The sequence below is a fragment of the Hoplias malabaricus genome, chromosome 18 (assembly GCF_029633855.1).
Source record: "Hoplias malabaricus isolate fHopMal1 chromosome 18, fHopMal1.hap1, whole genome shotgun sequence".
In the NCBI taxonomy this organism is placed as follows: domain Eukaryota; kingdom Metazoa; phylum Chordata; class Actinopteri; order Characiformes; family Erythrinidae; genus Hoplias; species Hoplias malabaricus.
The window spans coordinates 10,079,889-10,091,132 of record NC_089817.1 but is presented as its reverse complement, the minus strand read 5'-3'; the positions used below and the strand labels follow the sequence as shown (position 1 = coordinate 10,091,132).

At 38.8% G+C, this 11,244-nt stretch overlaps 2 protein-coding genes across 2 annotated transcripts; one reads left to right on the top strand and one right to left on the bottom strand.

Moving 5' to 3' along the window:
* The first annotated feature begins 324 nt into the window (after positions 1–324).
* Positions 325–4,332, top strand: ubxn8 (UBX domain protein 8). Its single transcript, XM_066651750.1, has 8 exons — positions 325–433; positions 658–786; positions 1,210–1,280; positions 1,391–1,516; positions 1,612–1,740; positions 2,882–2,923; positions 3,069–3,143; positions 3,220–4,332. Exons 1-8 carry the CDS (start codon positions 349–351, stop codon positions 3,388–3,390), a joined length of 828 nt encoding a protein of 275 aa, XP_066507847.1. The 5' UTR covers positions 325–348; the 3' UTR covers positions 3,391–4,332.
* A 1,195-nt stretch (positions 4,333–5,527) lies between these two features.
* ppp2cb (protein phosphatase 2, catalytic subunit, beta isozyme) lies at positions 5,528–10,966 on the bottom strand. Its single transcript, XM_066651720.1, has 7 exons — positions 10,440–10,966; positions 7,546–7,755; positions 7,245–7,418; positions 7,050–7,139; positions 6,797–6,958; positions 6,544–6,662; positions 5,528–6,277 (listed from the first exon to the last, which is right to left on the bottom strand). Exons 1-7 carry the CDS (start codon positions 10,539–10,541, stop codon positions 6,205–6,207), a joined length of 930 nt encoding a protein of 309 aa, XP_066507817.1. The 5' UTR covers positions 10,542–10,966; the 3' UTR covers positions 5,528–6,204.
* Between the last annotated feature and the right edge of the window lie 278 nt (positions 10,967–11,244).

Here is an 11,244-nt window from a genome sequence, read left to right as displayed (position 1 = left end):
AATTCAATATAAGGTGTATTTAAAATATTAATTTCCTATATTTGTTTTACGGAATCGGTAAACCATATGTTCACTAAAATAATGACATTAAGTGACTAATATATAAATCCGAATCTGTCAAAAATCAAAGCAAACATTTAGAAATAGATAAATGTGGACACAACCAGTTATTTACAAAATTTTGGACAATTTAAAACTCCAAATGTTATTTTACGTGAAAATGATTTAGTCTTGATTCGCATCTTACTTTCAATGGAGCGCCGCAAAAAAAGCTAAATCCTCTGAAAGCGCCTCAAAGCTTTTATTTTGAAAGCGCCAGTGGACGCTCCTCCACTGTTAAAGAGGGAAATGGCTGTATCGAGCAGGGGCTTGTTATTTGGTATTTACTGTGTCACAGTTTGTTGTTTTTTGTCTTGGAAGTATTCAGTAATAGGTAATTTTTTTCTTTTGAAAAATTCATTTAACGGAGCCAAAATAGCTGTAGTATTTTTGGGGATTTTATATTAGCTAGTTGAAGCTCTTCATATCAGACTAATTGTACTGGAGACAGTGATATTTTACACACGTTAGACATGTACTCTCTTTACATTACAGCCGCTAAATCAGATTATTCTGTTGTAATGGTATTCAACAATTGACTGATGCTGTGGTCTGCAGGTGTTAAAGCTTTTTTGCAGCTGGTATGTCGTGGGCTACTGTTTCTAGCTGTTGGAGTATGGGTGACGACCTCCTTGTACCCCAAGCTGAAGTCCCTTTTATTTCCAGCTGGTCCTGCACAACTGGAATGTAGGTTTCAAACATTCAGTGTCATGTTATTTTCCATATGTTAAAGTGTATACATCTTCTGGTCCTGGTTTAACCCACAAAAAAGCCTTTCTGTTCACCAGTGACATATGCGATTAGTTCCTGCCTACATCTTTATCCACTCTTCTGCCACTCAAAAGCCCAGTCCTCCAAGGACTGGTTTCTTAGGTTTATGACAAAAGAAATCCTGGATATCAGAATTGGCAAGTGGTCTTTTGAGCCCTGCAGTTTCAAAGCATAAATGCTGATATATGGCACTTGCTGCTTATTTCACATAAGATTCATCTTATGACATACAAACACCACTCAACATGTTAACAATGTAAACACTTGACTTTCACTGGACAGGGCCTCTATGAAACATTTAGTACAGAGTTGATGATTGTTTTTTTTTTTTTTTTTTAGATAATGAAGCAGATAGTAAATTAAAACAGGATCAAGCAAGAAAAGAGCAGCAGAATCATCATATTGCTAAGGTTTGGCTGGCATTTGACATTGCAGTGCACTTATTGTGTTAAAACTTCATGCTTGTTGTGTTATTACAGTAAGAATTGGTTTTGAGTTTGTATTTCTTTCTTTAAATTAGTCCAGTGCTTATCATGAGGCTGTGTTGAAGCCTCGACAGGAAGCACTGCAAAAGAAAAAAGATGAAGACTTCTATCGAATGACAGGACATACATGGAAGCTTAGTCAGGGTTTTGCCCTAGGAGGGGTAAGACATTTTCTGCTATCACTTTTGGACCAGATCTAATGATATCATCACAGCTGTCATTTACCCCCTAATAATTTTATCTGCTGGACGGACAGGGAGAGATGGAGGTAAATCCAGAGGAGGACAATGAAGAGACACCCAACCAGACGGCTGCAAGGAAACGAAAGCAACTAGAGACACCACACACAGTTCCCATTCATAAAGAACCTCCCAGGGAGAAAAGGGTAAGCTTTAGTCATCATTTAGGCCTCTTGATGAAAGCAAAAATTTGACCTTGAAAGGTGGACCGAAGCAGGAGGACACACAACAGAAACAGAAATGACTTGGACTTTTAAAGCACTCGCACTAATTAACCCTTGATAAAATATATTGGCAAGAGTAAGAAACAATTATGAATGAGGAATGCTGTGTTAAAACTTTATTTCTCTCAAGATCATTGAAATTATAGTCATTTGTTTGAGGTATACATGTAGCTCAATGGGGCAGCACGGTGGCGAAGCAGGTAGTGTCACAGTTACACAGCTCAAGATACCTGGAGATTGTGGGTTCGATTCCCGCTCCGGGTGACTGTCTGTGATTTGGTGTGTTCTCCCCGTGTCCGTGTGGGTTTCCTCCGGGTGCTCCGGTTTCCTCCCACAGTCCAAAAACACACGTTGGTAGGTGGATTGGCGACTCAAAAGTGTCCGTATGTGTGAGTGAATGTGTGTGAATGTTCCTCCAGGGTGTGTTCCTGCCTTGCGCCCAATGATTCCAGATAAGCTCTGGACCCTCCGTGACCCTGAATTGGATAAGCGCTTACAGATAATGAATGAATGAATGTAGCTCAATGTGTTTTTCAGACAAAATTGTGACTATGAAATGTAGCAATTAGAATAGAAGATAGGATAAAATATAAATAGGCATAATTAAACTGTGGAGATGGAGAATAAAGGGAACAGTTTGTTCTCTTAGAATGTTCGATTTAATAATTTTATTTTTCATTAACAAAAATTAGGAAAATTATTTGTCCAGCAGATGGCAATATTGAAGAGTATTAAATCACAGAAAATCCAGACCTAGAAATCCTTATACTGAAATATCTGGACCAGTTTAATCCGATCTGAAAGTGTTTTGAAAGCATTTCTAAGATCATTTTGATCCTGGATGAGAAAAAACGGGATTTGTTTATCCAGAAAAGTTGTCCCAGCTGTCCACCTTTTATTTTAGTGATGTCCCTGCTCCAACACAGCAGCTTCTGCTCAGTACTTTTCTAACCTTAGGTTACACATGCCCTTAAGAATTTCTACAACATGCTAATAAGCTAAGATAGTGTCTTTAGTGTCAGTAATAATAAGAAATAAGCTTTTATCCCCCTCTCTATTTAAGATCTTAATCTTACCCGAAGAGCCTCCAGAAAATGCTGAAGGGGTGAGTTCATTTTTTGAAATCTCAACATTTCTCAGAAATTCAGTTCCCAATAATATAATAACTAATAAATAAATAATATAGGGAATTTGGAGCCATTTCGGACACAGAGTTGAAATATTAGTCTGATGTAAGAACTGATCTGCAGGTGGTGAAGGTTGCCCTGAGGTGTCCAAGTGGAAGAACAGTACAAAGGAGGTTCTTCAAATCCTGCAGTTCTTCAGTGAGTATTTCTGGGTTGATACAGGTTACATTTTAAAACTGAAGACTGTAAATACAACATTTTGTTTTACGTTTAGGTCCTTTCAGACTGGATGTACAAGTCTGGATACTCTCCTACAATATATGCCCTGTTCACTTCCTATCCTCGAAGACCACTTCTCACATGTTCTGAGCTGACAATTGAGGATATTGGAATCAACAAGGACACCGCCCTCAATGTGGGGGACAAAGACCTGTACACTACATAGAAATCTTCTGAATGGACGTAAACAAGGGTATATGCCATCACTTCTGTCATTTTTCTATGAGCATCTAAATTTACATACTGAATAATGAACAGACAAATACTAAGAAATAGTCATCATCTCAGTGTAAATCTCTTCTAAGCCAATTGACAAGCTGGACCTCAATGCCGTTCTTTTTCCCTTTTACATTCAGTTCAAGTGAACTTAATCCAGTCCGTTAAACATTTCTGAAGGCATACAGAACAGTAGACTACCCACTAGCAAATGTATTAGCCTCTGATATAAATGGTGCATACGAACTTTTAATGTCTTTGTGATCAGATGTTTTACTGTCTCAATAAAAGAAATCCAGTTTAGAATTTAAACTATGCATTTATAAAAATAAATAAATAAATAAATTCTAAACCAAAACCGGCCAATCCACTAAAATAAGAGGAATGTAAATCCTTTGCTACTTAGTAACTGATCAAAATTCCATTTCCTCAGCATGGATTTCTATATTCGGTACTGTTAAAAATTGAGTGTTTATTTATGTTTAATATTAATTGACTTTAGATTCTGTCTAAACACACTAAAAAAACATCAAGAACTATGAGATGAAAAAGGGCCTTAAATATGTTACTTGACCTGCAACATGACCTGCAGTTTTGTGCTGAACAGCAAAGCGTTTGAGCATACCATTCTGTTTCATTCTGTCTACATGGACTTTAGTGTTGCTATGACCTTTAACGCTTAGCTCCAGCAAATCATGCTCGTCTGTTCAGACCATATCTGCAATTTGATTTGTTTTAATTGTTAGTTTATTCACTCATTTTCTTTATTCCTATCCTGGTCAGGGTCATGGTGCATCCAGAGCTTTCCTGGAACCATTGGCCACACGGCAATAACACCGTCAACAGACCAATTTATACTTTTATACAGATTAAAGTCTTGTTTGTGTAGGGTTAGTTCCTCCGTTCCTCTCGATGTCTGTGTTATGTTTTGATAGAACATTGATTATTGTCTCATTCAAAATATAATTTTTTGTAGATTAAATATTATTTACACAGTATCTTTTTATATACACACACATCACCTAATAATTAAATTCAGGTTTTTCATTAAATCCCATTGGCAGGGACTGGATAATACCAAACAAGGTATTGGATGCTTACTACACACAATACTAGACTTTTAATTTTATAATATCCAGAGAAAATGAGATTTCTCATCTAAATACTGGCTCCCAAAAAAAAAAAAAACTCACAACTCTCATTTGAGGTTATCATCCAATACATAGGGCAGCACAGGTAGGAGCAGCAGGTAGTGTCGCAGTCACACAGCTCCAGGGGCCTGGAGGTTGTGGGTTCGAGTCCCGCTCCGGGTGACTGTCTGTGAGGAGTTGGTGTGTTCTCCCTGTGTCTGCGTGGGTTTCCCCGTGTGCTCCGGTTTCCTCCCACAGTCCAAAAACACACGTTGGTAGGTGGATTGGCGACTCAAAAGTGTGTGTCTGTGTTGCCCTGTAAAGGACTGGCACCCCCTCCAGGGTGTATTCCTGCCTTCTGCCCAATGATTCCAGGTAGATTCTGGACCCACCGCAACCCTGAACTGGATAAGGGGTTACAGATAATGAATCCAATACATAGTCAACATGCCATCATGTAAAAAAATCCATAAGATCAAGAATATCTGGAAACACTCCGCCTTCACACTAGCTCACATCTACTTTTTATGGCATTTATGTTTATGTATTTTGTAAATATAAATACATAATTTTACACTTAGACAATGATCAGTAAATAGAGAAACAAAGTAGGTGCCCAAGACTTTTGCACATTACTGTACATTTGTTATAACATGCAAGAGTAGCACTAGTATTTACCTCTGGGGTTATTTTTTAAAATCACAATACCTATTAGTTCAAGCAGCTCTAGGCCTGTACATAACACATCCTAGGTAAGCGTGCAAAACCCTGCAGAATCATTGAGGTTTTGGCTCCACCGTGTGGCATTACATGTGAAGGAAACAAGTGCTCCCCCACTTCTAGAGGTCAAACCAAGATTGTAATACATTTGTACCTAAACATAAGAGAAAAAAACGTTTTCTGAGTTATGTTCTCACACAATGTGAGGAAGATTCAATAGAAAAAGAATTTCGGAAGATGTTCGCGATTAAAAGTACTTTATTAGTTCAAATACACCAAAGAAGAGGCAATCACTTCATGACAAATACACAGAAAAGACAGTAAACACAAAAAAAGGGTAAGATTAGACAAAGGGGAAACAGTTGAGTTAAGATAGAGCTTCATATACATGAAAGCATACACTCCCAAAAAGGAAGAGGCTTCTCCCTCAGATTAAGCATTCATTGCCAATAGCATAGTGTTTTTGGTGAAGACAGGAAAGGATGTAAGCTTGTGCACTTGTAGAAAATGTTACCTTATTTCACATGCCTGGCATTGCCAACTTAAAGTACATAATTTTGTCCAGTGATACTGAAGGGGAGAAAAGCTAAATATCACTTTTTTTTTGCTCAGAGTAATGTACAATTCAAGAACAAAGAGAACATTACTATCCATAGTATACAGCAGGCAATTGCACTATAGGCTAAACGGGACACTGTGTAGCAGTACTGAGACACAGGGCAATTTGTATTTCTGCATTAGATGCTTGTATGGCACATTTTGGTCCATGTTAGTGCTTTCATGTCATGTCTTAACACATCCCCATATATATACACACGCGATGGGATGAATATGTATATATCTTGGGATTTGCCACATTGCTTTGTGGTTTGCTTTAGAGGTCGTGCTCCTACGTCAGGCCAGTGTGTGGGTGTTTATAAGAAGTAATCAGGAGTGCGGCGAGTGACATGGGGTTCTCCACGCCGAGGTGCAGGATCAAATTGAAGGCTGTGAAAGAACAGATACAAACAGTGAGATCTGGGTTAGAAGCAGTTTGAAGCTGCAAACAAGCAGTTGCTTTCATGTTCTTGTCTAACAGCATTTATAGTTTTTAAAAATCATTTAAAAATGGCTCAATCAAAATCACATTCGCTCTGAGACTACCTCCAGTCCGTGTTGTTAGTCACATATTTTACGTTAGTTACTGAGAATCCCATTTTGAAGGCACCATTTATTATAATGCAGTAATTATGTAGTCATTAATTAACACTTACAAAGAATATTTAAGAGTATCATCCAGTTCCATTATGGCAGCCTGGTTGCCGCAGCGATAGCAGTAGTTTGGTGCACTGAATATGGTGACAACATTTCTGTCATGACACCAGTTGTATCCCTGTGAAGGAGAAGATAATTATCAATACAAACATTAGCATCTTTTAATACAGCTCTTAAGACGTTCGCTAAACCTCCCTAACAAAAATAGCAAATAACTGATGAATATAATACGTGAACTAATACACGTCTCACCTCCATGACCAGCTGATGGGCACGGGACACCAAGGTAAGACCATTAGCATGGTTAAAAGTTTCAGAAATGTCCTGTCCAAAGGTGTAACCAGCACCTCTAGGAGAGATTCCCCAGCCTCCACGGTCATCAGGATCTGACCACAGAAGATCACACATTGGGCCCTGAAAAAGACCAAACAAAGTTTGATTACAATAATATTTCCTTTTAGTGCTGTCAGAGAAGAACGCCATGTCGATTAACATTTGAACTTACCTCATGTGGCACCTCCTGGAGACGATCAAGAGCACGAATGTGATCCAATGTGTCTATTGATGGAGACAATCCACCATGGAGGCAGAAGATCTGAAGAAGAAAATAAACTATTATCTTGTCCAAACGTCAGTATTTTCCTCAAACTAAAAAAAATAAATCTTAATACCAAAAAAGGAAATGGCTACATAGGTTTACCTGTCCATCAACCAGGGCCGTAAGGGGTAGGTAGTCAAAGAGGTCTGTGAAGTATTTCCAGACATTTGCATTGCCATATTTCCTCAAGCACTCATCATAGAATCCATACACCTGCGTGATCTGTCGACTCTCATGGTTGCCGCGCAATATCGTGATGCGCTCAGGAAATCTGACCTGTTGAACAAAGGTGATTTTGAGCAATATTTAAAACAAATAAAAAAAAAAATCAAACCATCCTGGTGTTTAAAAGGTATAAATGTAAGACTAAATCTCACTACAAATCCACTGTTTATTATCTTACCTTGAGAGCGACAAGAAGTGTGACTGTTTCCACTGAATAGTAGCCTCTGTCTACATAGTCACCCATAAACAGGTAGTTGGTGTCAGGTGACTTCCCTCCAATTCTGAACAGCTCCATGAGGTCGTGGAACTGCCCATGCACGTCACCACACACTGTGACAGGGCAGCGCACATCCTGCACATTGGATTCCTTAGTCAGGATCTCTTTAGCCTGTATAGACATAGAATAAACGTTAATGAATCATGTGGTGAAAGTAAAAAACACTTTTCTTTAACAATGTATTTGGAAAAAAAAACTACATCCAAGTACTAGTATTCAAATGTTTTATTTAAATCATTAAATGGTCTGTGTACTGCCACTTAAGCAATGGTTTTAACTTACGTAGTTAAATGGTAAAAACTTTGTTCTGTGACAGCTATTTTCAGGACATAGAACATACCAAAAGGTGCCCAACAAGCTGTGTAAACAGATCAAACACCTGTTTCCAAAACACAGCCTTTACTCTGCACAGTGCAATTTTGAAGGCAAATGCAGCACATGATCAATTCAAATCAGCCACAGACTATAAATAGACTCAATGTTTTTTCCAGTGGTTCACATGTTGATTCTTAAACAAAACTAAAAGAAAAGGTTAAACAAAGACAAGTTGTAAACTCTGGTCTTCGGCCTGTTCTTGAGCCTAAACGCCCTTTACAAACCTCTGAAATCAAATCAATATCAGCTGTAAGTGCTACCCCTGGTATCACCATGGAGACAATGAGAGTGTTTCCATGGAGACCTCTTCTCTGCAGCCCCCTTCCTCTTTAGCACAGTAGGGGGACTATGTAGATTACTGTCTTTTCCTTTTCATTTAACATCGTAAATAGGGCATTACACAGCCCTCTCAAGCAGATGCCATAGACAGGAGTATGTTTGGCCTAACAGAGCCACGCTGCACAGTAAGGGGGAATAGTCTCAGGGGGGAAATTTTTCCCTGAACAAGGTCAAAACGTAAGCTGACAGGCCTCATGGAATACAATTTCTGTTTTCTTTGAGAGCTAAAATTATACTCGCTTAAAATATAGATATAATTGCATATAATCTAAAATAATGAAGGCAACATGTGTATATTATAAATGTCAGTTGTGTGTTCGACTAAAAGAGAAGGGATTTAATACAATGTAGGTTTGATACTCTAATGTACATCATTATGACTGACATTTCTAAATGTGTTACGGGGTACTGTCAGTGCTTAAAAGGTCAAAAAGAAACAAGTTATGAGTTTGAATCCTTCAGTTGCTGAGAGTTCAAAAGCACAACTGGTCTAAGTTTTTATTTATTTTTTTTTAAGTGATGGTGGTTATGTATGAATATAGAAACTGTTAAATCCAGGAGATTTAATGCCCTGCCATGTTAATATGTCTTAATTATGACTCTTAATCTAAAAAGCAATTTAGCTTATAATAGCAACTCTGGCCTCTCTGGGCTCCTAAAGTTGTTGTTGTAGTAATGACAGTAAGTGCTGCCTTTTTTTCCACCCTAAAAGTATTTGAAGCACATGCTTCCATGTGTCCCAATTCTGACAGGTTTCTTGTTTACCTTGTGTAAACGCACTAGTACTTAAAATAAAATTGACTGAAAATTTAAAAATCAGTTTTATAAAATATGCTATTTTCAGAAAGAAAAACCCTGACAGAAGAAGAACTCATACATTATAGCTCTATAAAAACTTACTGCAGGTAATTATCAACTAAGACAGCCTGCATATCAGGTCCTGCTGAGAGCACAGAAATGTGTCAGGGCAAGCAAACACTTACTATTTCTTCTGATTACTTCAAAACATTACAGCTTCAGGAATGAGGTGGAAGATTAACTTTGGCTGAGTGACTCAGCTAGCGTAATCACTGCATACCATGCAAATAACAAAGTCTAATGTAGAGCAATAACTATGCAACACTAACATAATCATAGAAGTTGTTAGTGCCTGCGAGACAATTGTCTATCTACAAAACTTTACCTCCTATTTATTCACATTTTCGGTGACTTAACTTCAGCATAAGTGGGCTGGACTGAACTGAACAGGTATCTCTGCCTGCTCATGTCATTGGGCTGGTTTTGATGACCAATAAACCTGGCTTAATTACTGTTTAAATCACTTATTAATTACTATTAAACTTAATTACACTGAAGTTGAACTGTAGATTTTAAAATATTAAAAACTGCGCTCTGTTTAAAGAGAAAATATTACTTCAAAAGTGAGAGAAAAGGTTATTTGTGCCCTTTATGTTCTACAAATAGCTGCCTCAGCGGGCGTGTGAAGCGAAGAAAAAACCGGTTGAGCGGTTGGAAAAAAAAGGTACATGTAGCTACCTACACTTCACGTCATATTCACTTCATACTGTTCCCGGTTTAACACTTCGGCGAGCACCAAAATAAACTACACACGACGTATAAAGTTATAAAGTCGCATTCTTAAAGACATATATCAACGAATAATAAAAATATAAGCCAATGTACACAGACCGTTACTATGTGAATGTTACTATTTTAGCCTGAAATAACCAGCGAGGCAACTGCGCTGATTAGCTACCTAGCCACTAGCTAACGGTAACTAAGACCACAAGATACCATAAACTTCGAAGTAAAAATCGTAACGCTAATTCTTTAGCTAACGCTTACTAGTAGCTTCCATAACTATAACAATGAGTGTAACCGACGGGTAATTTAAATTTAAAAACGATAAACTGTTGCCGAAACGAGGGTTAGGTTAGCCGTTCCAAAATTCCCGTTCTACCTTAAGTGGCGCAGCATTTACGCACTTTTTAAGGTGGAATTAAAATCCGAAAACGTAAGTAACTTCAGTTTCGACTTATGTCGACGCAAAATGCCCCCTAAAGCAGTCAGATAGCCGTTACCTTCTCACACAGCGTCCGCACTTGGTTCTCCGTGAGCTGCTTGCACTCGTTGAGCTGTTCGACCCATTGGTCTAATTCTTTAGTGAATGCTTTATCATCCATTCCGAGCACGTCTTGAAAGGTGATACTGATTTCTTCCTATGGCTTTTTGTGTGTGAACGATTGGTTTGTAATCCAGTAACGGTAATATTCCCCCCCTCAGGACCGGCGGTGCTATTTGTGTCTAGCCCGAGCAGGCGGCTAGATTTTCGCTTAGCGGTGCAGTCGGCCGCTAGAGCGGTTATTTATTTTAGCGAGTCCAAGTTGGACGTTTCAGCTGGGAAACACACGGTAGAGAGCGTTCATCCGTCTCTCCGCTGTCCGGGGATGGTCTTCAGATCGAGGACGTCGCGAAAGGATCGGCACGCTGAGGTTTGGTCTATTTATGTGGCACCCCCGCTCTCCCGACCTTCCCAGGGAAACTCGCTGTGTAATGGCCGCTCTGCGTTTGCCTCATATCGGCGTCATCGCAAAGGCATTCGCGGAGGATACGCGTCTCTCTGGCGTAGTCTAACGGAAAAGTGTTATTACCGCCCTCTGCTGGATAAGAAGACCAACTAAAGCACAACCAAAGGAAAAACTGAGAAATAACTGAGCAAAAGCAGAACACTAACGGGGAACAACTAACAGCACTAACCAAGACATAACAGAGCACTAAATGAGAAATAACAGAGCACTCTAACTGAGCCCTAACTTACGAACAACGAACAACGCTAATTGAAGAATAACAAGCAAGAAGACAAAGCCAAGGCAAAAGGTGACCTAT